The sequence below is a fragment of the Urocampus carinirostris genome, chromosome 15 (genome assembly GCF_059441175.1).
Source record: "Urocampus carinirostris isolate Australia breed hairy pipefish chromosome 15, RoL_Ucar_1.0, whole genome shotgun sequence".
NCBI classification, from domain to species: Eukaryota; Metazoa; Chordata; class Actinopteri; order Syngnathiformes; family Syngnathidae; genus Urocampus; species Urocampus carinirostris.
This window is the reverse complement of record NC_142363.1, coordinates 32,153,225-32,176,164: the sequence shown is the minus strand read 5'-3', so window position 1 is coordinate 32,176,164 and position 22,940 is coordinate 32,153,225. Positions and strand designations below refer to the sequence as shown.

The 22,940-nt window shown below is 40.4% G+C and overlaps 1 protein-coding gene across 9 annotated transcripts in view; it reads left to right on the top strand.

The window, feature by feature from the left end:
* Window positions 1-22,940, top strand: part of fgfr3 (fibroblast growth factor receptor 3) — a 111,130-nt gene that overhangs the window by 9,521 nt on the left and 78,669 nt on the right. For all 9 annotated transcript variants that reach the window (XM_088354876.1, XM_088354875.1, XM_088354873.1 and 6 more), the window contains exon 2: window positions 421-582. In XM_088354876.1, coding sequence (XP_088211002.1) covers window positions 492-582 — 91 coding nt within the window. In that variant the 5' untranslated portion in view covers window positions 421-491. The remainder of the gene's footprint in view (window positions 1-420; window positions 583-22,940) is intronic.

Sequence of the window (22,940 nt, the reverse complement as noted above, 5' to 3'; positions counted from 1 at the left end):
CGGTTTCCTCCCACATTCCAAAGACATGCATTTCAGGTGGATTGGCCGGTCCAAATTGTCCCTAGTTTTGAATGAGCGAGTGAGTTGTCTGTCCCCGTGTGCCCTGCGATTGGCTGGCAACCAGTTCAGGGTGTCCCCTGCCCACTGCCCGATGATTGCTGGGATGGGCTCCAGCACCCCCGTGACCCTACTGAGGATAAGCGGTGAGATGAGACAAGTTTTTTAACCCAATTTGAGCGTTTCTATGTTCACTTTTTCTAAAATCCCAGCACTGGTGAGAACATTTGTCAAGCGTCACCCGCCCCTCCTTCTTGCTTTCGATGATTCCTTTCTTGATGGATGGTCTCCCTAAAGGCGTCCTAATGAACGCTCGGGCTGTCAATCCTACAGTCCTGACCCGCGGTTGTGTTTGTCTTGCAGGTGGGCCCCGGGGACGCCATGCGAGCCGCCTGAAGTAGCGTGGGGCCCTCGCTTCCCTTGGCCTCGCCGGGATGACGGCGGAGGCGTGGAGGCGGCTGTGGCTGGCGTGCTTCCTCGTGCCCGTTTGGGCGGCGCCCGCCAGGCTGCCTGTCGAACCTACAGGTAGGACGGGCTTCCTGTGGATTCGATTGGCTTGCGGGAGAGCAGAACCAATTAGATTATAAATAAAATGTCCAAAAAATTGTATGCGTAGCGCAGGGGTGTCAAACTCATCTTAACTCGGGGGCCACACGATAGAACAAACATTCTGTCGGGGGCCGGACTAGTAGATTAAAGAGAAAGAAAAAGAGAGCTAAAGAAATAAGAGAAAGAGGAAGGGAAAAGGAGAGAGGGCAGGACAAAGAATGAAAAAAAGAGAGAGGGAGAGAGCGTGAGAAACAAAAGATATAAAAGGTCATGAGAGAGGGGGAAAAGACAGGAGGAGGAAGAAAGAAGCCCAAAGAGAAATAGAAAGACAAAGGGAGAGAAAAGAGAAAAGAAAGGGGGAAATGAGAAAGGGGGAAAAGACAGGAGGAGGAAGAAAGAAATCCGGAGAGAAATAGAAAGACAGAAGGAGAGAAAGGAGAAAAGAAAGTGTGAAGGGTAGGAAGAGAGAAGAGAAAAGAGAGAAAAGGAAAAAAGGAAGTTAGAGCAAAAGAAGTTAAAAAGACACAGAGAGAGAAAGAAACAAAGAGCAACAAAGGAAGAGAAAAAGAGAGACACAGATAGTGAAAGAGACAGAGTAGGAGAAAAGGGGTGGAAAAGACAGAGGGAGGGAGGAGGGAGAGAGAGAGAGAGAGAGAGAGAGAGAGTAGGAGAGAGACAGAGTGGGAGAGAGAGAGAGAGAGAGTGAAAGAGAGTGGGGGAGAGAGAGAGAGTGGGAGGGAGAGAGAGAGAGAAATACAAGTACAGTGTCTTTGTTTGAGGCACCTGGCTTTGGCAACATCAATTGGAAATATTTCAACCCGCAGCTTGTTTTTCTCTTGTGCTTCTCTGGTTGTTGTCTCACGGGCCGGATTCAATCCTTTATCGGGCCTGTGGTGTAGGGAATCCAGTTCACGATCACTCCCAGAGGCTACCAGTAGAGACCGCTAGTAACTGCTTACTGCTCATGACCTACCAGCATCAGTCAGCTCATCCAGTTTGCGCTTGCAAACTACTACAATAAAAAAGAAAAAAAAATCGTGCAGTAAAACATTTTGGGGTATATGTTCATTTAAAGTTACAGTAACTTTAATTTTAAGTGTGAAGTAAGTGCCTACGTATCATCGAAAGTCTCTCGATCTTATACCTGTCAACCTAATCCTTATTGATTGCAATTATTATTATTTTTATGATCGTTAGGAGATAAAGAGGGATAAAGGGAGGTCGAGCGGTCGTCTTGGGACCAAAGAGGTTGCAGGTTCGATTCCTGTCTCCTCCGAGTTAAATGTCGAAGTGTCCAAGACACTGAACCCCTAATGCCTCCGATTGAAGGTCCTTGCAAGGCTGAGTCTGCTATCGGTGTGTGAGTGTGTGCGTGAATGGGTAAAATACGAAGTGTATTGTAAGCGTTTTGGAGGTCCTCAGTGACTGTTAAAGGACTATATAAATGCAGTCCATTTGCATTTTTATATATTTAGAGAAAATATATTTTGCCGAAATATTTTTGGGGGATTGAGGTTCCTTCAAGGTTACCTTAATTTTCTAATCCACGTTACTAGGTTTGTAATAGCCCCATCTAGTGGCCCAACATTGAACAGATATTGAGTTACCGGCTTACAAACAGTGGAGTGAAAATGGATGATGACTGGCGGACCGATAATGAGCAAGTGAGAAGAAAAAAAAGTGTGAAAAAATGGCGACATGTTTACGTGATGGTCGGTGGCCTAAGGGTTGGAGGCCCGCCCCAAGATTGGGAGGTCGCAGGTTCGAGCCCTCGCCAAATCATAGAAATACAACATTGTTGGGTGAAATTTCATGTAGTTGTGAAGTGTCCAAGACACTGAACCCCGAATGCCTCTGATATAAGGTCCTTGCAAGGCTGACTTTTCTATCGGTGTGTGTGTGTGAATGGGTAAAATGTGACTTAAATCTAGGCTTAAAACACACTTCTATTCTATAGCTTAATGTTGACAATATCGGTGTATTATTTGTTATTGAAAAATCTCTTGCAGCCCGGTCATCCTGGAAGGGGGATTACCTCCTATGACCTCCCTTCTCAAGGTTTCTTCATTTTCCTCATGCTGAAGTTTTGAGTTTTTCCTTGCCCTCATGTCGGTTTTAGATCAGGGGATGGTGTAATAATAGTCTGTGGTCTGTAATAGTCTGTTGTCTGTGCAGCCCTTTGAGACTCCTTGTGATTCAAGGCTATGCAAATAAACATGACTTGACTTGAGGTTTGGAGTTTTTCCTTGCCCTCATGTCGGTTTTAGATCAGGGGATGGTGTAATAAGAGTCTGTGGTCTGTAATAGTCTGTGGTCTGGCCAGCCCTTTGAGACTCTTTGTGATTAAGGGCTATACAAATAAACTTGACTTGACTTGAGGTTTTTGAGTTTTCCCTTGCTGTCATGTAGGTTTTAGATCAGGGGATGGTATCATAATAGTCTGTAGTTTGCAATCATCTGTGGTCTGTGCAGCTCTTTGAGACTCTTTGTGATTAAGGGCTATACAAATAAACATGACTTGACTTGACTTGAGGTTTTGAGTTTTTCCTTGCCCTCCCTCATGTCGGTTTTAGATCGGGATGGTGTAATAATAGTCTGTGGTCTGTAATAGTCTGTTGTCTGTGCAGCCCTTTGAGACTCCTTGTGATTAAAGGCTATGCAAATAAACATGACTTGACTTGACTTGAGGTTTGGAGTTTTTCCTTGCCCTCATGTAGGTGTTAGATCAGGGGATGGTGTAATAATAGTCTGTGGTCTGTAATAGTCTGTGCAGCCCTTTGAGACTCTTTGTGATTAAGGGCTATACAAATAAACATGACTTGACTTGACTTGAGGTTTTGAGTTTTTCCTTGCCCTCATGTCGGTTTTAGATCAGGGGATGGTGTAATAATAGTCTGTGGTCGGTAATAGTCTGTTGTCTGTGAAGCCCTTTGATTTAAAGGCCAAACAAACAAACATGACATGACTCGGTCGTCCCCTCGTCGTACTTAACGCCGACACGCTCGGTTTCTCGTTCTCGTTCACGTTTTGAAGATTTAATTGGACTCTCGTCGCATTTTTTTTCGTTTCTCCTCCTCCTTGTTCTTTTGCTGTCCCCAAGGCGGAGGAACAAGCGAGGATCAAATTCCAAAGCAAACGCGGGACATGTTTGCTTTAATCACTCGGCAAAAAACAGAAAGGAATTGAAAAAACGAATTCAGAAGGAGTCATCCTTTTTTGTTTGAGGCTGCGGCCAAATTCTTTGTGCTGCTTTTGCTTTCAAGTCTGCTGCGTGCGTCTGTGTGGGAGACATGAGCAGCTCAGCACTTTTTGGACTTAGCGCTTTAAAACTTGAGTCTGTGCAAAAGTATTGGGACACTTTTCGCCCTCGTTATTCTCGTCCTGTCCTCAACAGGGCTGCAACAATTAATTGACGTTATTGGCATAAATCGATAATAGAACTCATAGTGAATTCCCCTACGGGACGAATAAAGTATCTATCTATCTATCTATCTATCTATCTATCTATCTATCTATCTATCTATCTATCTATCTATCTATCTATCTATCTATCTATCTATCTATCTATCTATCTATCTATCTATCTATCTATCTATCTATCTATCTATCTATCTATCTATCTATCTATCTATCTATCTATCTATCTATCTATCTATACTTCTATCTATACTTCTATCTATCTACCTAGACTTCTATCTACCTAGACTTCTATCTATCTGTCTGTCTGTCTGTCTGTCTGTCTGTCTGTCTGTCTGTCTGTCTGTCTAGACTTCTATCTATCTACTGGATCTAGCTATCTATCTACTCGATCTATCTATCTAGACTTCTATCTATCTATCTATCTCTCTCTCTCTCTATATATATATATATATATATATATATATATATTCAGATTCAGATTCAGATTCAGATCTACTTTATTGTCATTCTAGTACACGTGTATACAGAACGAAATGTCGATGGATCTGACTCCCACAGTTTCCCTCAGTGTCCTTCAGTGTACAGATATAAATAAAGCTGTATTGTGTTATTTACCATAGTGCCGATAGTGCAAGAAGAGACGCTAACCAGATGTGCAAGATGGGCAGTCAGGTTAACAAGTCAGGTACACAGTACCATTATATTGTAAACAATAACACTGTAAGTAATAACACTGTAAGTAACAATAGTGCAGAGATCAAATGTGCAAGGAGTGGCAAGCTATAAAAAAACTGCCACTAGTGCAAAAGTCAAATTAGCAGCCGTTTAGATTTAAGTTAACTATATGTTAGATTGACCATTTAACAGTCTAATGGCCAGGGGGACTAGACTATTGCGGAGCCTGGTGGTCCTGCACCGCACACTGCAGTACCTCTTCCCAGAGGCTAGCAGAGTGAATAGTCCATGATGGGGGTGAGAGGGGTCCCCGGTAATGTTCTTAGCATGGGATAAGCAGCGCTTCTGGCCAATGTCCTGAATGGAGGGAAGTGTAGTCCCGATTATTTTCTCTGCTGTCCTCGTTACCCTCCTCACACTACCCCAGTCGGTAGCGCTGCAGCCTCCACACCACACAGAGATACAGCTGGTCAGGATACTCTCTATGGTGCCCCTGTAGAATGTGATGAGGGATGGTGGGGGCAGGTGGGCTCTCCTCATCCTCCGCAGGAAGTACAGGCGCTGCTGTGCCCTCTTAACCAGAGATGCAGTGTTCACGGACCAGGTGAGTTTGTTTGTGATGTGCACCCCTAGGAACTTGATACTGCTGACAACCTCCACAGCCTTGTTGTTGATGCAAAGTGGGGCATGGTTGGGCTGGTTTTTCCTAAAGTCGACAATGATCTCTTTAATATATCTCCATCTATCTCTCTCTCTCTCTCTTTCTATCTCTCTCTCTTTTCCACCCCTTTTCTCCCACTCTGTCTCTGTCTCTTTCACTCTCTGTGTCTCTCTTTTTCTCTTTTTTTGTTGCTCTTTGTTTCTTTCTCTCTCTGTGTCTTTTTAACTTCTTTTGCTCTGACTTCCTTTTTCCTTTTCTCTCTTTTCTCTTTCTCCCTACCCTTTGCGCTTTCTTTTCTCTTTTCTCTCCTTCTGTCTTTCTATTTCTCTTTGGATTTCTTTTTTCCTCTCCCTCTGTTTTCCCCCTCTCTCACGACTTTTTCTCTTTTGTTTCTCATGCTGTCTCCCTCTCTCTCCTTTTCCCTCCCTCTTTCTCTTATTTCTTTATCTCTTTTTCTTTCTCTTTAATCTACTAGTCCGGCCACCGACAGAATGCTTGTTCTATCGTGTGGCCCCCGAGTTAGAATGAGTTTGACACCCTTGGACTAATCAACGCAGCCCTTAATGGGACACTGTCCCCCCTTCGTTATTCTCGTCCTCACGTCCCTCGGCTTGATTCATCCCCTTACTCCTCGTCCTCCTTTTCGCTTTCGTCCCTCTTCATCATCATAATCACCCTCCTCGTCGTCACGTATAGCAGATGGACGAGCAGCGGGTATAAAGTGACTGTTGTTTACTGGCAGATGGCTCCATTTCCTACCTGTGTGCGTATGCATGCGGGTCATGAAGTAGAATTTGGCGCTAAAGAGGGACGCGTCCTTGAACGCAGCATGACGGGGAAAGCGGCCGAATGACTTACTGCTTTACGTCACGGCGCCCGTGTACTGCGTGCGTTGGACTTGGCATTCAGGGTTGGGTAGCGTTACTTTAACTGGATTACTTTCAATGACTTGGATGACTCCAATACCAAATATGCTAATAAAAGACAAAAGAAACTAAATAGGAATAAAATGATGACTCACAACACGTGGTAAGCTTTCTCCCCTGGCTTTGATCTCTTTGATTTCCGGTAAAACTAACATAAAATGCGACAGAAACAAAATGAAAATCAATCCAAACAGCTTGCCAACATCATTTTTGCCGTTCCATGTGTTCCGTTACTCCCCAAACCTGCACAAAATTGAGTCATTTTATTCATATTTAGTTTCATTTGTCTTTTATTAGCATATTTGGTATTGAAGTAATCCAAAAGTCATTGAAAGTAATCCAGTTAAAGTAACCCTACCCAACCCTGCCGGTGAGGGCTGTTTCTCAACCACGTGGCCCCGAACTAAAATGAGTTTGACACCCCTTAAGTGCAGGGTTGGGTAGGGTTACTTTAACTGGGTTACTTTCCATTACTCTTGGATGACTCCAATACCAATATGCTAATAAAAGACAAAAGAAACTAAATATGAATAAAATGATGACTCACAACACGTGGTAAGCTTTCTCCCCTGGCTTTGATCTCTTTGATCTCCGGCAAAATAAAATGCGACAGAAACAAAATGAAAATAAATCCAAACAGCTTGCCAACATCATTTTTGCCGTTCCATGTGTTCCGATACTCCCCAAACCTGCACAAAATTGAGTCATTTTATTCATATTTAGTTTAATTTGTCTTTTATTAGCATATTTGGTATTGGAGTCATCCAAAAGTCATTGAAAGTAATCCCGTTAAAGTAACCCTACCCAACCCTGCCTGTATTTACAGTACCGGGTACCCTTCCCCCAATAGACCCGTGTGATTTATGTGGCTCCTCCAAGCTGACGTTTCGGAGCAGCACATTTAGCCCACTCACTTTTGCCATTCCATTACCGTGTGGGCACACCAGTGTGTCCCTGTGCGTTCATTTTTGTGTGTGTGTCGCCCGTCTCGTTACGCAGGCTTCGAATTCAGTCGCAGTCGGTCTCGTTTGTATTCGGAGTCTTGGAAACGGGCAAAATAACCCCCAAAATAGCAGCTTGGAAAGCAACGTGGACGACTTCCAGTGTCATTTACTGTATTTTTTTTGGTGGGTCTTCTGACTTTGGGACACGTTTAGCAGATTTGGTGGTGCTAAGTGAGTCTGGTTTTCGGAGGCAATGTTTCTAAAAAATATAATATATCTATATATATATATATATATATATATATATATATATATATATATCAAACCAAAATAATTACTTCAAGTACAAGTTTTGTCATTACAGGCCCTTATAGACTAGTGCTGTCTGTGAACCGTGAAAAAAGTCTGCAATTGGCTGATGGTGGTGTCAATCAAACGGTCAGAGGCTAACGGCCATATCGGAAGTAATTTTACGTGTCTGTTCATTTGTAAATAGGAATTAGGTGGCGAAACAGACATATTGCAACACGGAAAGTCCAACAAAGCAGACATGCTTTTAGGCAGATTTTGTTCCTATCCGTCGGCATTATCCTGTGATTTGGAGTACTGTAAATATTTTACACTGATAGATTCACTGGACGCTCATGAATGCGGGAAATCCTGGGTCAGCTAAATCAGCTGAATCCTAGGATATGTTATAGGCGAGCTACCCTGGCTTTTGTTTTTGGGTACAGTATCGTGTTTCAGACTGATCATGATTACATTAATTTATACCCAACACTCATATGTGGAGAGATTTATCTGCAAAACAAATATGTTCGCAATTTAATAAAAAAAAAAAAAAATCATATGTCTCGATAAATGAACACCCAAGTTTAAAAATTATATATATACCGGAGCCATATCCCCCTAGTGGGAGGTTGCTAGAGTCAAGAACACATTACCATTTCTGACTCTTTCTGGGAGATTGATTCAGAGGGGGGGATTCCCAGCCCCCTCGCTCAACCCAACTGATGTGTTGGGAGTGATAAGGTTATTATTAAAAATAAAATTACATATGTAAATGACAGATATATTTGTGGCTCTGCAAAATACATGATTTTCACTTTTAATGATACTGGAAAACTGACTTGCTTGAATTTGGCCATGAAAAAGGTGCACAAACCCTAAAATCAGCTCTATAGGGTTTAATTTCTGTTTAACATATTCATTGCCATACCATAAAAAATAACAATCTCGGTCATCTTTACCCGTCAATAGCAGTGAAAGAGCAAAGATGGATGTCTGGCGTGTAAAGCAGTGTTAACCTTGAAATAACCTAGAAAAAAACCCCAAGTTTTCAACGTCTCCTCTCGAAAAACACGCTAGGAAATTCATGTCGAGCCGTAAATGTTGGCAGGCCGGCGCTGAAATGTCCGAAATGTGCAAACGAAGAGTAAAGTTTCGGTGTCTGGCTACGAGACGGTCGAAAATGCTTGCGGCTGATAGAAGCACACGAGTGACGCCGAGGGGGAAAGTTGGCACCCGGTCGGGGGAGACGAGATGAAGCCAATTACACGACCAAAATAAAATTCCATGGGAATTTTCGAGCGCTGCTGGCGTGGTTTGTTTTGAAAAAAAAAAAAAAGAAAGAAAAAGTCGTGGTCGCCGCCGCCGTGGTCTCCTTTCCAGGCCCGCAGCGGCTTCCATTACACTCAACAGGCGGCACAAGGATTTATTATTTTTGCTCTCCTGGCAGAATAACCCCACACAAGGGGGGAGCGGGGGTAGAGTAGGGGGGTCGGATTGACGGGGGAAAGACGGGACGGTTTTGGTTTGAGACGGCAAAAATGGCGGCGAGTTTCTTTCCATTCACAGAAAACGAGACTGCGAAGTGAAAAAAAAGTCAGTTTTGATTGGCTGCTTCAGTGAACAAGACCGACATTTTGAAATCGAATTGATTAATCTCCATTCATTCAAACAATTATCCTATTATCGTTAATGTAGTGCCATCGATATAAATTGACCGTGATTTGAAACCATCTTAAACACAAATTTGGAGGATTCCGGTCTGGGTTTTCAATGAGGACTTCAAAATAAAAGACAAACTCACAGTCTTGTTCCATGGACAGACTGAGATCATTTCTTCCTCATGCCATGAGGCTCTTGAACTCCACCCATAGGAGTAAAAGCCCACATTAAACCCCACCCCCACATTTGCATATTACCCAATTTTTATTACAGTGTGTATTTTCCGTAGCACTATTTAAATACTCTATATCAACATGTTATATTGGGTATTTTTGTATTCTATATCTTTTATTATTTTATTTGTCAACACAAGGATACTGCTGGAAGTGTGAATTTCCCTACGGGGATGAATAAAGTATCTATCTATCCATCTATCTATCTATCTATCTATATCTATCTATCTATCTATCTATCTATCTATCTATCTATCTAGCTCTTTAGCTCTCTATCTCTATCTATCTCTGTCTCTCTCTCTCCTTTAGCTCTCTATCTCTCTATCTCTCTATCTTTTGATCTATCTATCTCTCTATCCCTCTATCCCTCTACATTGAAGCCCTATTTTGAAGGGTTTTCATTTGGACTTCAAAGTAAAACATGAACTGTACTTTGAGGTCTTTTTGATGGTTTAGGGTTTTTTTAAATTAGTAACACATGAACTCGACTTCAGGGTTAGGGTATTCAATTTGGACTTCACAGTAAAACTAGAACCCTGCTTAAAGTCCTAATTTAAAACCATAATCCCTTAAAATTAAAACAAGGGTTCGTGTTTTAAATACAAACTTCTAGGTAAAACATGAAATCTCCCCTTTACTCCTGATTTGAATTTTGCGTCTTTCAAATTGTGACTTCAAAGTAAAGTTCATATTTTACTGTTAAGTCCTAATTCAAAACCCTAACTCTCTTTTCAATATTTTGTTTCATTTATCAATCGTCTTTTTTTAATAATTCACCGATTTGATTTGGTGGCAACATGGCGTGACCACCATAATGGAACTGTCAAAACGGTGATGTGGTTTCAGAGCAGACGCTTGTCTTAGGTCTTCAATACACAATAAACATAGCAACTCTGGACAGTGGTGTTTACTTTGCACCATGAAAAAGTTTACATTTAATGAGAAATGGCTGTCCGATGAACATTTTTCGCCTTGGCTAAAAGCTGTGCCAGGGTATGTCTACGATGTACGACGTATTCTTTTTGTTTTGTTTGTTTTAATTGTGGGTTTCTAGGTCGAGTTGGTCTTTGATTTCAAAATATCTTCAAACAATCTTTAAAAGTCTTTGATTCAACCTGCCTTTTGCTCTGGAAACCCTGCTTGAGAAAGTTGAAACAATGGCACTGTCTGAAATAATGTCTGCCCGGACGCCCGGGGCGTGCATCTTTTACGTCGGGCGTACAATTTAAGAAACGTTTCCGCCCGGGTGGCCGATACCTTTTTCAAGAAAGAAAAATAAAAAACACAAAAGATTTTTTTTCAAATCAAAATTTTGCTTTAGTCCGATTTCTAAACCTTCGTTCTGTTTGAAAATTTCCGTTCGTTTGGCAATTTGCATACTCAGCAGCCAATCAGAAGCCTGCATTGAATAACTTAGTGCTTCCGGACTCCCCCGAGCCTTATAAAGTCGTGCATTTGCATATCATTTTCCAAAGTAGACGCACAAAGAACACAAGAAAAATGGATAAGTGGTTAGGAATCAAGCCAAAACCTCAGCCCCAAAAGATTCAAAAGAAGCTAACAAAATTAACGACGCTACAAAACGTAAACGTACATTAAAAGCACCGTGAAAAGAGGAGTTCACGTGGCTTGTAGCAAACATTGCATGAATGAAGATGAGTCTATACAGGTACATACTTATGGCAGATGGAAAACAGTGATGTCATATACATGCAATGAATGTTATAAGTAGATTTATAATAAACTTCATTTTAAAGTGTTGTTCTGTTATATATTCTGATTATCAATCCTTAATACTATGCGACAATGTTTTTTTTTGTTTTTTTTGCGATGAGTTGTCTTATTGTGTTTCAGTTGTGAAAAATGGGGCAGGCAACTTTTCAGAGTTGTCTGCCGTGGTGTCCTGTAACTTTTTGTCATGAGTTTCAGACACTGACAATGGTTAGGGTTTTAAATCTGAACCTTACTTTGCTCTCCTGAATTCAGTTTGACAGATTTCAAACCAGGACCTCAAGTTAAAACATGAACTAACTTTAAAGTCCTAATTTAATGACCCAACCCTCGTTTCAAACCCTGCAAACCTGATCCCAAAAGGCTTTCGCTTTCACCCCTTCATCGCCGATCTCTCGACTCAATAAATTCTGTAGGAACTGGTTTATGATTGATAGAATCAGCTGTGTAGGAGGAAGGAGAAACGAAGCGTCAAACCCTCATCGAAAAACCCAAGTCCAATTTGAAACCCTAGCTTGGACTAGAATCGGATTTGAAACCTGACTCTGAAATTCCAGACTTGAAACTAAAAACAGTGGCGCTAAGAGAGACGAGCAACAGAAGCCCAAAAAGGGTGTGCGTGCGTTACAGTGTTTTAATGGCTGCCTGTGTTGTTTTTGTTGGCATACAGCCTGCCATCTGTTTGCATCTGCAACACACTCGCACGCGCTTATTTTGCAATCCATCACAATAATCGTGCAAAAGTGTGTGCGCATGAGAGAGAGTGCGGCTAAAACCCGGCAAAAAGTTTCGGGGTATTTTGTCCTTGGAGCCTGCAACGGGCCCTAGCACAAAGAGACTCTTTGTTGCCGCCATGTTTAAGTATCGCTGATGATTATCGCGACGATTTCCCGCCGGCCGGCTCGTAATTCATGAATTTGTTCGTTTGTCGTCGGGTTATCGGACGGCCGACACAGGTACGCCCCGCGCTTTGTCGTCTCCTTATTTCAATGCGGTGTACGAAAATATCGTTGGTGACCAGTGTTCCCTCTAAACTGCGCGCGTGCGCAATTGCGCACTGCAAGAAAATCTAGCCAGCGCACAAAAATGAGGGCTCAAAATGACTAATTAAGAAGCGACTCAAGTCAAAGTTACAGTGCATGAAGGTAAAAATACACGGGTTCCCCTGACGTTGTGTCCTAAATGCTGTATTTTGAAGTCGAGTCGAAGGAGAATGGAAGTTGAGTAAAGTTAGTAGAGTTTGTCGGGGAACCGGCTTCTTCGGCTCGGCTCACTAAAAGGAACCGGGTCTTTCGGGTCCTTAACGGCTCTTCGGGTTGTTTTTTTGCTTCTTTCATCCCAACATGACCAAATATGATGTAAAATTATGCACAGAATGACTTAAAGGAAGGGGGGAATAGAACAAAAAAGAAAAAAAATACCAAAATGAAAAAGTAGTGAAAAGCTGAGAAAAAAAGAAACAAAAGGAAGAGGAAAAAAAGGAAAAATTTAGAAAAAAGCCAGAAAAAAAAGAAAGAAACGTAGGAAAAAAGTAAATAGAGAACAAAAAGAAAAAACAGCTCGGAAAAAATAAACACAATGAGATTTTTTTTGAAGGAATTAAAAAAAAAAGTAGAAAAAAAACACGAAAAAAAGAAGAAAAAGTTTGTGTTGCATTCAAATAATTTCCAATGATATCAAGTGAATCTTGTTGCCAACATTGTACTTCCACTAAAAAAATGTGATTAAGTACAGTTCTGTATCTTACAACCGACGAAATAAGCTCCCAAAAATGTTAATATTATGCGACAAAATATATCAGGAAATAAAAAGAAATGGATATCTTGTGAAAGAATTGTAAAAACAAGTAGGGCGTACAACCTTTGAAATAGTACATGAGTCAATTCATTCAAAAGAGAAAAACAATTTTGCATTGCCAGAAACTCAACAAAATGTAACTTGATGTCAAGTTTTGGACATGTTTGATAATGAAATACCTTGCCACACTTGGGATTACGGTTGCTCACTGTTGTTTCAAGCGCTGCTCACCGACTTTGTGTGAACGCTCAGACCCGTGGAATTACTGGGAACATAGATAGATTTTTGAGCATGCGAGTCCCCGGGACCCATCACTTTTCACAGGTCAAATGAACACTGCGTATACAATTCTCTTTATTGTAGTCACAACTCTATTTTCTTTATTCGATGTGTTTTTATTAACATACTTAATAATATATCGAAAATCAGACTTTAACATCGGGCGAAGCGTTCAAATTTCTTGGCGCTATTTAGGACCGTACCCAGGCCTCTCGTTAGCCAAGCTTTGGCGACGTGACATCTATCTTTAGGTTGTTGCCGGGGGGGTCGGAATAAAGGCATCAAGTGAGATGGGGGAGTTAGCGCTTTCTTCTCTTTCTTGATCTGGGGCGGACAATCGCTCTTTTGGTAAACCCCCCTCCCCCTAAAAGCGGCGTTAGGACGGCTCCGATTAAGCGCATTGTGCAGCCGTATTTACATCCGGCCAAAGCGCATTAAAGCGACATTAGCTGCCGGCTGAAAGAAGAGGGGCGCTCCTTCAGGATGTACCCCTGGCACGGCTGCCAAATGAAAGCCGAGGTGAGAAGGGGGGGATCCTGTGTCAAGGTCACGTGATGGCGGCAAATCCGTGCCAACGCTTGGCAGCCGGGGGGGCCGTTTTAAACAGGAAGTGAAAAGGAGCCGTTTGGCGGGAAAGCAGCGGGTGGACGGCCGACCGCCGTCTGGAATCTGCTGATAGGTTTTGGCAGGAGGTTAGCAAAACATTTAGCGTAGTTTGCAAAGTAGCAAAAAAGATTGTAATAAGCAATGTTCCCTCTAAGCTGCGCGCACATTCTCAGCGCACAAGAAAATCTAGCCAGCTCACAAAAAAAAGGGCTCAAAATTGCTAATTAAGAAGCCAATTAAGTCAAAATTACAGTGCATGAAGGTAAAAATTCACGGGTTCCCCTGACGCTGTGTTCTAGATGCGGTATTTTGAAGTTAAGGTCGAACAAGAACGAAGTTGAGCAAAGTCAGTAGAGTTTTTCGAGAACAGGCATCTTCGGCTCGGCTCACCAAAAGGAACCGGCTCTTTCGGGTCCTAAACGGCTTTTTGGGTGGTTTTTGCTTCTTTAATCCCAACATGACCAAATATGATGTAAAATTATGCACAAAGGACTTAAAGGAATGGGGGAATAGAACAAAAAAGAAAAAAATACCAAAATAAAAAAGTAGTTTTTAGAAAAGCTGAGAAAAAAAGAAGGAAAAATTTAGAAAAAAGCCAGAAAGAAAAGAAAAGAAAGAAACAAAGGAAAAAAAGGAAATAGAGAACAAAAAGAGAAAAGTAACAGCTAGGAAAAAAATAAACACAATGAGATTTTTTTTAAAGGAATTTAAAAGAAAGGAGAAAAAACAGGGAAAAAGAAGAAAAAGTTTGTGTTGCATTCAAATAATTTCCAATGATATCAAGTCAATCTTGTTGCCAACATTGTACTTCCACTAAAAAATGTGATTAAATACAGTTCTGTATCGTGCAACCGACTAAAAGAACCCCCAAAATGTTAGTATTATGCGACAAAAGATACCAGGAAAAAAAAAGAAATGCAAATCTTGTGAAAAAATTGTAAAAACAAACGACGTTTGTAGGCCGTACGACCTTTGCAATAGTACATGAGTCTTTTCATTCAAAAGTGAAAAATAATTTTGCATTGCCGGACTCAGCAAAATGTAACTTGATGTCAAGTTTTGGGCATGTTTGATAATGATTTATATGCCACACTTGGGATTGCTGTTGCTCACTGTTGTTTCAAGCGTTGCTCACCCTCTTTGTGTGAACGCTCAGACTCCTGCAAAATTACAGGGAACATTGGTAATAAGTGCGATGAAATGTCAAAATTGGTTTGGGATTATGAATTAGGGTTTGGAACCGGTCAAGACGGTGTTAGGATTCAAATTGGAGTCACAGTTTTTAGATTTTCCACGAGGTGTTAGATATTAAATAATGGATTTGAGCTGACCTGCTAGCATACCTGTCAACCTGTACGTTTTTGCCGTACAAAGTACATTTATTATGCATTCTAAGACGTGTACGACGTACAAGAAAATCTGTACGGAAAAACGCAAATTTGTCAATAATGGGTATCATCCGGTATACACGGACGATCACGAAACGGCAAATCAATCAAGTCAAACGAGTTCGCCGCGGTAGCCTCTATCTCGGTCTCGTTTTTTTCGTTGCAAACGAAGCGAGCGGATTGATGCTACTGTGCGCATGCGTCTGCGCCTGGGGATTTCCCTTCATGCATCATTCCGTGGTAGTTGTGTAGTGAAAGGAAGTCCGTCTCTTTTTAGAGAACCGGCTTTTTCGGATCCAGGTTTTAACTTTGAACAAAATGGGAATTTCAGGTGCATGTTATGGATTTAAAATGAGGACTGGGTTTCAAATTGAGGCTCCCACTTTCTGGTTATCCCGGGGTAAATTTTGTGCGGCTGTTCCAAATTCGAATTGAAAATCATTTTAACATCCAGGTTTTAATTTTGAATAAAATAGGACTTTCAGGTGCATGTTATGGCTCGAAATGAGGATATGGTTTCAAATTGAGGCTTCCTTCCATCTTCTGGTTATCCCTGGGTTAGGGTTTCAATTTTGAGCGTCTGTTTCAAATTCGGGTCGAAAATCAGTTTTTAACTGTGATTAAAATGGGGAATTCAGTTGCATGTTATGGCTCGAAACGAAGATAAGGTTTCAAATGGAGGCTCCCACTTTCTGGGTTATATCTGGGGGAAAGTGTGATGTTTCTAAATTGGATTTAAATTCCTTTGAGATTTAAGTTTTAAACCTGGTAAAAGATAGGAGTTTCAGAGGCATGTTATGGCTCAAAATGAGAGGTAAGGTTTCAAATTAAAGTTCCACTGAGTTAAGCTTTCAATTTCAAACGACTGTTTCATATTTGAATAGAAATTCAGAACCAAGTTCCAACTTAAGTTTAATGATTAAAACTGGAGTTTCAGGTGCATGTTACGGCTCGAAATGAGGATAAGGTTCCAAGTATGTGTCAAGTCCTGGCAACATGCAAAGAATTTGATAAACGAGCAGAGCGGGGAAAGTCAATCCATCCTGTTGCCCGGTCACAGACGCAAATAAACAATCCCATTTGATAAAAGCGATCGTTTTGTCGCCTGATTTTTGTGTTTTTTTTTAAGCACCCGTCGCTGGGTGGTAGGGTTGCGAGCTGCAGCTGTGGCAAGTCTGGTTCCTGGCGAGGGAGGACTTGATAAAGAAGGATGTCTCCATCTGGAATTCATCTCTCTCTGGGAGCGCTTTAACAGCACTTAATGTTAATGCTTTCAAACGGCCTGTAAAAATCACCTGCTTGCCCTCTTCAGTCGCACTTTATTGCTTTTTAATGCTGATTGGCTGCTCGGCCCACGGGCACAAGAGACTTTTGTTTATTTTCTGCATTGAAATATGTTTCATTGATCGGACTCTAGGGAACATTAACTTTTTTCTTTGTATAAATGAAGTCATTTCCCCAGAACTACCATTATACCATTATATTCAGTATTATTACGGACGTCACAGATAGGAAGAATGGGCTTTGTAACTTGATTTTAAAAAGTATTATGTCGTGCATTAGACAAAGTGGGCAAAAAGGATTAAGTAAAACAAAAATTGACATGCATCTGAAGGAAGTCAAGTCATGTATATTTGTATAGGTCTGAATAAGAAGGAGTCTCAAAGGGCTGCACAGACCCCAGACTATAATGACACCATCCCCTGATCTAAAACCGACATGAGGGCAAGGAAAAAGTCAAAAACCTCAACATGAGGAAAATGAAGAAACCTTGAGAAGGGACAGTCTCAAAGGGCTGCACAGACCACAGACTATTGCAAACTACAGACTATTATGACACCATCCCCTGATCTAAAACCTACATGAGGGCAAGGAAAAACAAAAAAACCTCAACATGAGGAAAATGAAACCCTGAGAAGTGACAGTCTCAAAGGGCTGCACAGACCACAGACTATTGCAAACTACAGACTATTATGACACCATCCCCTGATCTAAAACCTACATGAGGGCAAGGAAAAAGTCAAAAACCTCAACATGAGGAAAATGAAGAAACCTTGAGAAGGGACAGTCTCAAACGGCTGCACAGACCACAGACTATTGCAAACTACAGACAATTATGACACCATCCCCTGATCTAAAACCTACATGAGGGCAAGGAAAAACTCAAAAAACCTCAACATGAGGAAAATGAAACCCTGAGAAGTGACAGTCTCAAAGGGCTACACAGACCACAGACTATTGCAAACTACAGACTATTATGACACCATCCCCTGATCTAAAACCTGCATAAGGGCAAGGAAAAACTCAAAAAACCTCAACATGAGAAAAATGAAACCCTGAGAAGTGACAGTCTCAAAGGGCTGCACAGACCACAGGCTATTGCAAACTACAGACTATAATGATACCATCCCCTGATCTAAAACCTACATGACAGCAAGGAAAAACTCAAAAACCTCAACATGAGGAAACTGAAGAAACCTTGAGAAGGGGCTGCACATTTTCTCTCTCTTTACTTTTTTATTTATGTATTTCCCTTAATTTTCTCTGCTTTTGTCTTTTTCCCACTCTCTCTTTCTTTGTCTTTCTCTTTCTGTTTTTCTGTCCTTCTCATTTTTTGCCTCTTGCTCCCTCACTCTTTCCTTCTCTCTTTTTCTCTACCCTCTTTGTAATAGTGTCCCCTCTTCCAATGGATTTTGAAATACAGTAATCCCTTGTTTATAGCGGGGGTTAGGTTCCACAATGAAACTGTGATAGGTGAAATCTGTGAAAAGGAACCTTTATTTTATTTTACATTACTATACAATGAAATACTTATACACTGACACAAAAACAAAAAATGTCATTATTTTCTGTCATTTGATTTCGCTTATGGGAAAAGAAGAACCACCTTGATTTTTTTACCCTAAATATTCATATTATTCAATGGCGCAAAAAGGCCAAAATAAAAAAAAAAATTAACAAAAGAAATAAAAAGTATTATAAATAAATAGAAATGCATATATATTTATAGAAAAAAATAATTAAAAGTTTAACAATCAATAAAGCATAGATAGCTGCTCAACAAGGGGCCTGTTGTAAAATACTCAAATGTTCAAATGCGTAAAAAAAATAATTATAGGTCTACTGGCAGTTAATTCTGGCCATTTTAAGTGATATTTATCTTATTGTAAGAAAAAAAAACGAGTTAAAAATAAGACTTAAATAGCAAAATATGACTTGTTTTTTGTATGTTGGCATTTACTTTTATGTATTTTTACTACAGGCAGCGTGTTGGGCAGCTGAAATTTCACCGGGATTAAACGGGGTTCCTTCAAATCCATTTTTGTTTTTATTATTGTGTAAAAACAAATTAGAAATAATATTTAAATCAGATAAATATACTACAGGCATCTACGTTTTGTCCATTTTTACGACAGGCATCTTGTTGGGCAGCTGAAGTTACACTGGAATTAAGCGGAGTTTGTTCAAATCCGTTTTCATTTTTATTTTCATGATTCTATAAAAACAAATGAGAAATAAGGTTTAAATCAAATAAACACTCTGGTTTTTTGCATTATAGCATCTATCTTTTGTCCCTTTTTTTACAACAGGCATCTTGTTGGGCAGCTAAAGTTACACTGGAATTAAGCGGGGTTCTTTTAAATCCGTTTTCTATTTTGTTTGAATGATATATTGAAAACAAATTAAAAATAAGGTTTAAATCAGATAAATACTCTTGTTTTTTGCATTCTAGCATCAACCTTTTGTCAATTTTTACGACAGGCATCTTGTTGGTCAGCTAAAGTTTCATTGGAATATGGGAAGTGAGGGAGAGAGAGGCTCGACTACAACCGAGGCTAAATAATAGTCCCCTCGAATAAATAAAAATGCTAATACCGATATATACTCGTTTTTTGCATTCTAGCATCAACCTTTTGGAAATTTTTACGACAGGCATCTTGTTGGGCAGCTAAAGTTTCATTGGAATATGGGAAGTGAGGGAGAGGGAGGCCCGACTGCATCCGAGGCTAAATAATCGTCCCCTCGAATAAATAAAAATGCTAATACCGATATATTCTCGTTTTTTGCATTCTAGCATCAACCTTTTGTCAATTTTTACGACAGGCATCTTGTTGGGCAGCTAAAGTTTCATTGGAATATGGGGAGTGAGGGAGAGGGAGGCTCTACTGCATCAGAGGCTAAATAATCGTCCCCACGAATAACTAAAAATGCTAATACCACTATATACTCGTTTTTTGCATTCTAGCATCAACCTTTTGGAAATTTTTACGACAGGCATCTTGTTGGGCAGCTAAAGTTTCATTGGAATATGGGGAGTGAGGGAGAGGGAGGCCCGACTGCATCCGAGGCTAAATAATCGTCCCCTCGAATAAATAAAAATGCTAATACCGATATATACTCGTTTTTTGCATTCTAGCATCAACCTTTTGTCAATTTTTACGACAGGCATCTCATTGGGCAGCTAAATTTTAATTGGAAAATGGGAAGTGAGGGAGCGAGAGGCTCGACTGCATTGGAGGCTAAATAATTGTCCCCTCGAATAAATAAAAATGCTAATACCGATATATACTCGTCTTCAATGAGAAATGTAATATTTAGACCAACATTTTCTGCTGATAAGATAAAAAAAAATCATTTATTTGATTGATTTTTACCTTATTGTTGATTTTAGAATTATGTTTTTAAGTGTTCGGATGTATTGTTTGTAAAAAGCTTACCGATTCAATAATTGTGTTTTGAGCTGCTTCACACGTTGCGTTATCGACCGAAATTTTCGTAAATAATGTAAACGTCGATTCTGCGGCAACGCTTGATGCACAGTTGTAAGTTCCTTCATACGAGATGTGTTATTTTGGGCCTTGAGCTGAGAAAGTTAGTTAAAAAATGAACTGGAGATTCCATTTTTCTAGATATGAGCTCTTGGTGTGAGCAGCTGTACTATTTATCAGGCCTCGGGCTCCGCTGATAAAATGTATTTATCAACCGGATGACCTCCCATTTGTAGCGTTGCCGCGAAGCCCCGTTAACGTGTCGGATTTTCTTCTGTTGGGCTATGAAAAGTCATCAAATCGCAATTACGGCCACTACTTGGAAGTAAAGGTTAGACGAGTGCAAGGAAAAATACAAACTATGGAGACTGAAAGTGACCACAATGAAAAATTTCACCCTTCCTTTGTCTTGCCCACCCTTTTTGAGGTTTTGGGTTATCCGTAGCAGCAAGATGGGTAATGATTAACTCGTGTTATGTAAAATAAATGCAAACTTCTCGAGTAACGACTATTTTTTTTTATATAAATGTTTATATCATCGTTCGTTTTGGATTCTTTTTAAAATCAATATATATTTTTAATGTTTTCTTTTCAACCACATGGAGGCACTAATTCATACAACTGTCCCTTTGAACTTTCATATTACGGTGGGGGCATCAAAGATCAGGATCTCACAAAATTCTATGGGAAACAGCTCACTGTGATTAAGTACTTACACAAATCTTAAAATCAAAAATTGCAATACTGGTCTGAAAAAGCAAAAATATTCCCCCCAAATTTTGAAAGAGCCACACCAACTATTTAAAGACAAAATTCAACAAAACCACCAAACCCGCTCTCCAGACTAAAGCAAATTCTTCAGCACATTTTATTTTACTCAGTGTCATTTGATGATTTGATCAAATCTATGATAATAATTATACCCTTTAGTCATTTTTGTCCTAAATAATGATTTAAAACAAGGTGCAAGCAAAGTCCTTTTGTCAAAATGTCACAAAATACTGCAAACAAGGAGTTTTACCTTCAGCGCAGACTGCTGAGCAAGAGAACGATTTCTTCTTAGGGGTGGATGCTGGGTGAACTCTCACAGCGCCATACGCCGGTAGTGGCGGAAAGAAGCACTACAGTAATGTCCTCTAATCGGAAAAAGGCGTACACAATACAAAATCCAACTTACAGCAATGTCCGAATATTTTTCAACATCCCGAAAAAAAATGTTCGGATCTACCGTAAGTCGAATGTTCGTAAGTAGGGGGCGTCTGTACTGAAATCGAAATCTTACCACCTTGGAACGCCACAGAGAAATTTGCTGTCATCATATTTTATCGCCCATATAGATAGATAGATAGATAGATACTTTATTCATCCCCGTAGGGAAATTCACACTTCCAGCAGTCTCCTTTTGTTGTCTATTAACAGATTAACAGGATGGCCTCGGGGTGCTGTGTTGTAGTTTAGCCACAGCGGAGTGGATGATGTCACACGCTAGTCCAAAAGTTCGACGTCCCTGCAGCAGATGGAAATCATTGTGCCCATGGATACACCATCTCGTGTTAGCGAGTCCACCTCCTCTCCGCTTCCCGCAGGCTTTTGAGTCTCTGTCTAACTGCGCTGAAGCCGGTTAGCTCCGGGTAGCTCCACGTTAGCGTCCGGGATGCTAGACGTGAGCCACGTTTACGTAAAAACACAGCAAACTGCACTCCCTGTGCGCTTTGATGTTTTTCACCAGCACAGTCAGTTCGTCGGTCTTATTTGGTAGAGAGTTCACATTTACCATGATTACTAACTCAGACTCTCCATCCATGATAGGGCCCCTCATCACGCTGGCATGAGAATTCTTCAGGGCAAGGAGTTGCTCGCGAGCCATAGTTTCCTGACCAGTGTTCCCTCTAAGCTGCGCTCCTGCGCAATTGCGCACTGCTCGCACATTCTCAGCGCACAAGAAAATCTAGCCAGCGCACAAAAATGAGGGCTCAAAATTACTAATTAAGAAGCGACTTAAGTCAAAGTTACAGTGCATGAAGGTCAAAATACACGGGTTCCCCTGACGTTGTGTCCTAAATGCGGTATTTTGAAGTCGAGTCGAAGGAGAACGAAGTTGAGTAAAGTCAGTAGAGTTTGTCGAGAACCGGCTTCTTCGGTTCGGCTCACTAAAAGGAACCGGCTCTTTCGGGTCCTAAACGGCTCTTCGGGTTGTTTTTGCTTCTTTAATCCCAACATGACCAAATATGTAAAATGATGCACAAAATGAGTTAAAGGAAGGGGGAAATAGAACAAAAAAGAAAAAAATACCAAAATGAAAAAGTAGTGAAAAGTTGAGAAAAAAAGAAACAAAAGGAAGAGAAGAAAAGAAGGAAAAATGTAGAAAAAAACTAGAAAAAAAGAAAAGAAAGAAACGTAGGAAAAAAGTAAATCGAGAACAAAAAGAAAAAAGTAACAGCTCGGAAAAAATAAACACAATGAGATTTTTTTTTAAAGAAATTTAAAAAAAAAAGTAGAAAAAAAACACGGAAAAAAGAAGAAAAAGTTTGTGTTGCATTCAAATAATTTCCAATGATATCAAGTGAATCTTGTCGCCAACATTGTACTTCCACTAAAAAATGTGATTCAGTACAGTTCTGTATCTTACAACCGACGAAATAAGCTCCCAAAAATGTTAATATTATGCGACAAAATAGAAATAGATATCTTGTGAAAGAATTGTAAGAACAAACAACGTTTGTAGGCCGTACAACCTTTGCAATAGTAGTCAATTCATTCAAAAGAGAAAAATCATTTTGCATTGCCGGAAACTCAGCAAAATGTAACGTGATGTCAAGTTTTGGACATGTTTGATAATGACTTAGTTGCCACACTTGGGATTGCCGTTGCTCACTGTTGTTTCAAGCGTTGCTCACCGACTTTCTGTGAACGCTCAGACCCTTAAGGAAAATTACAGGGAACATGACCCCTGGT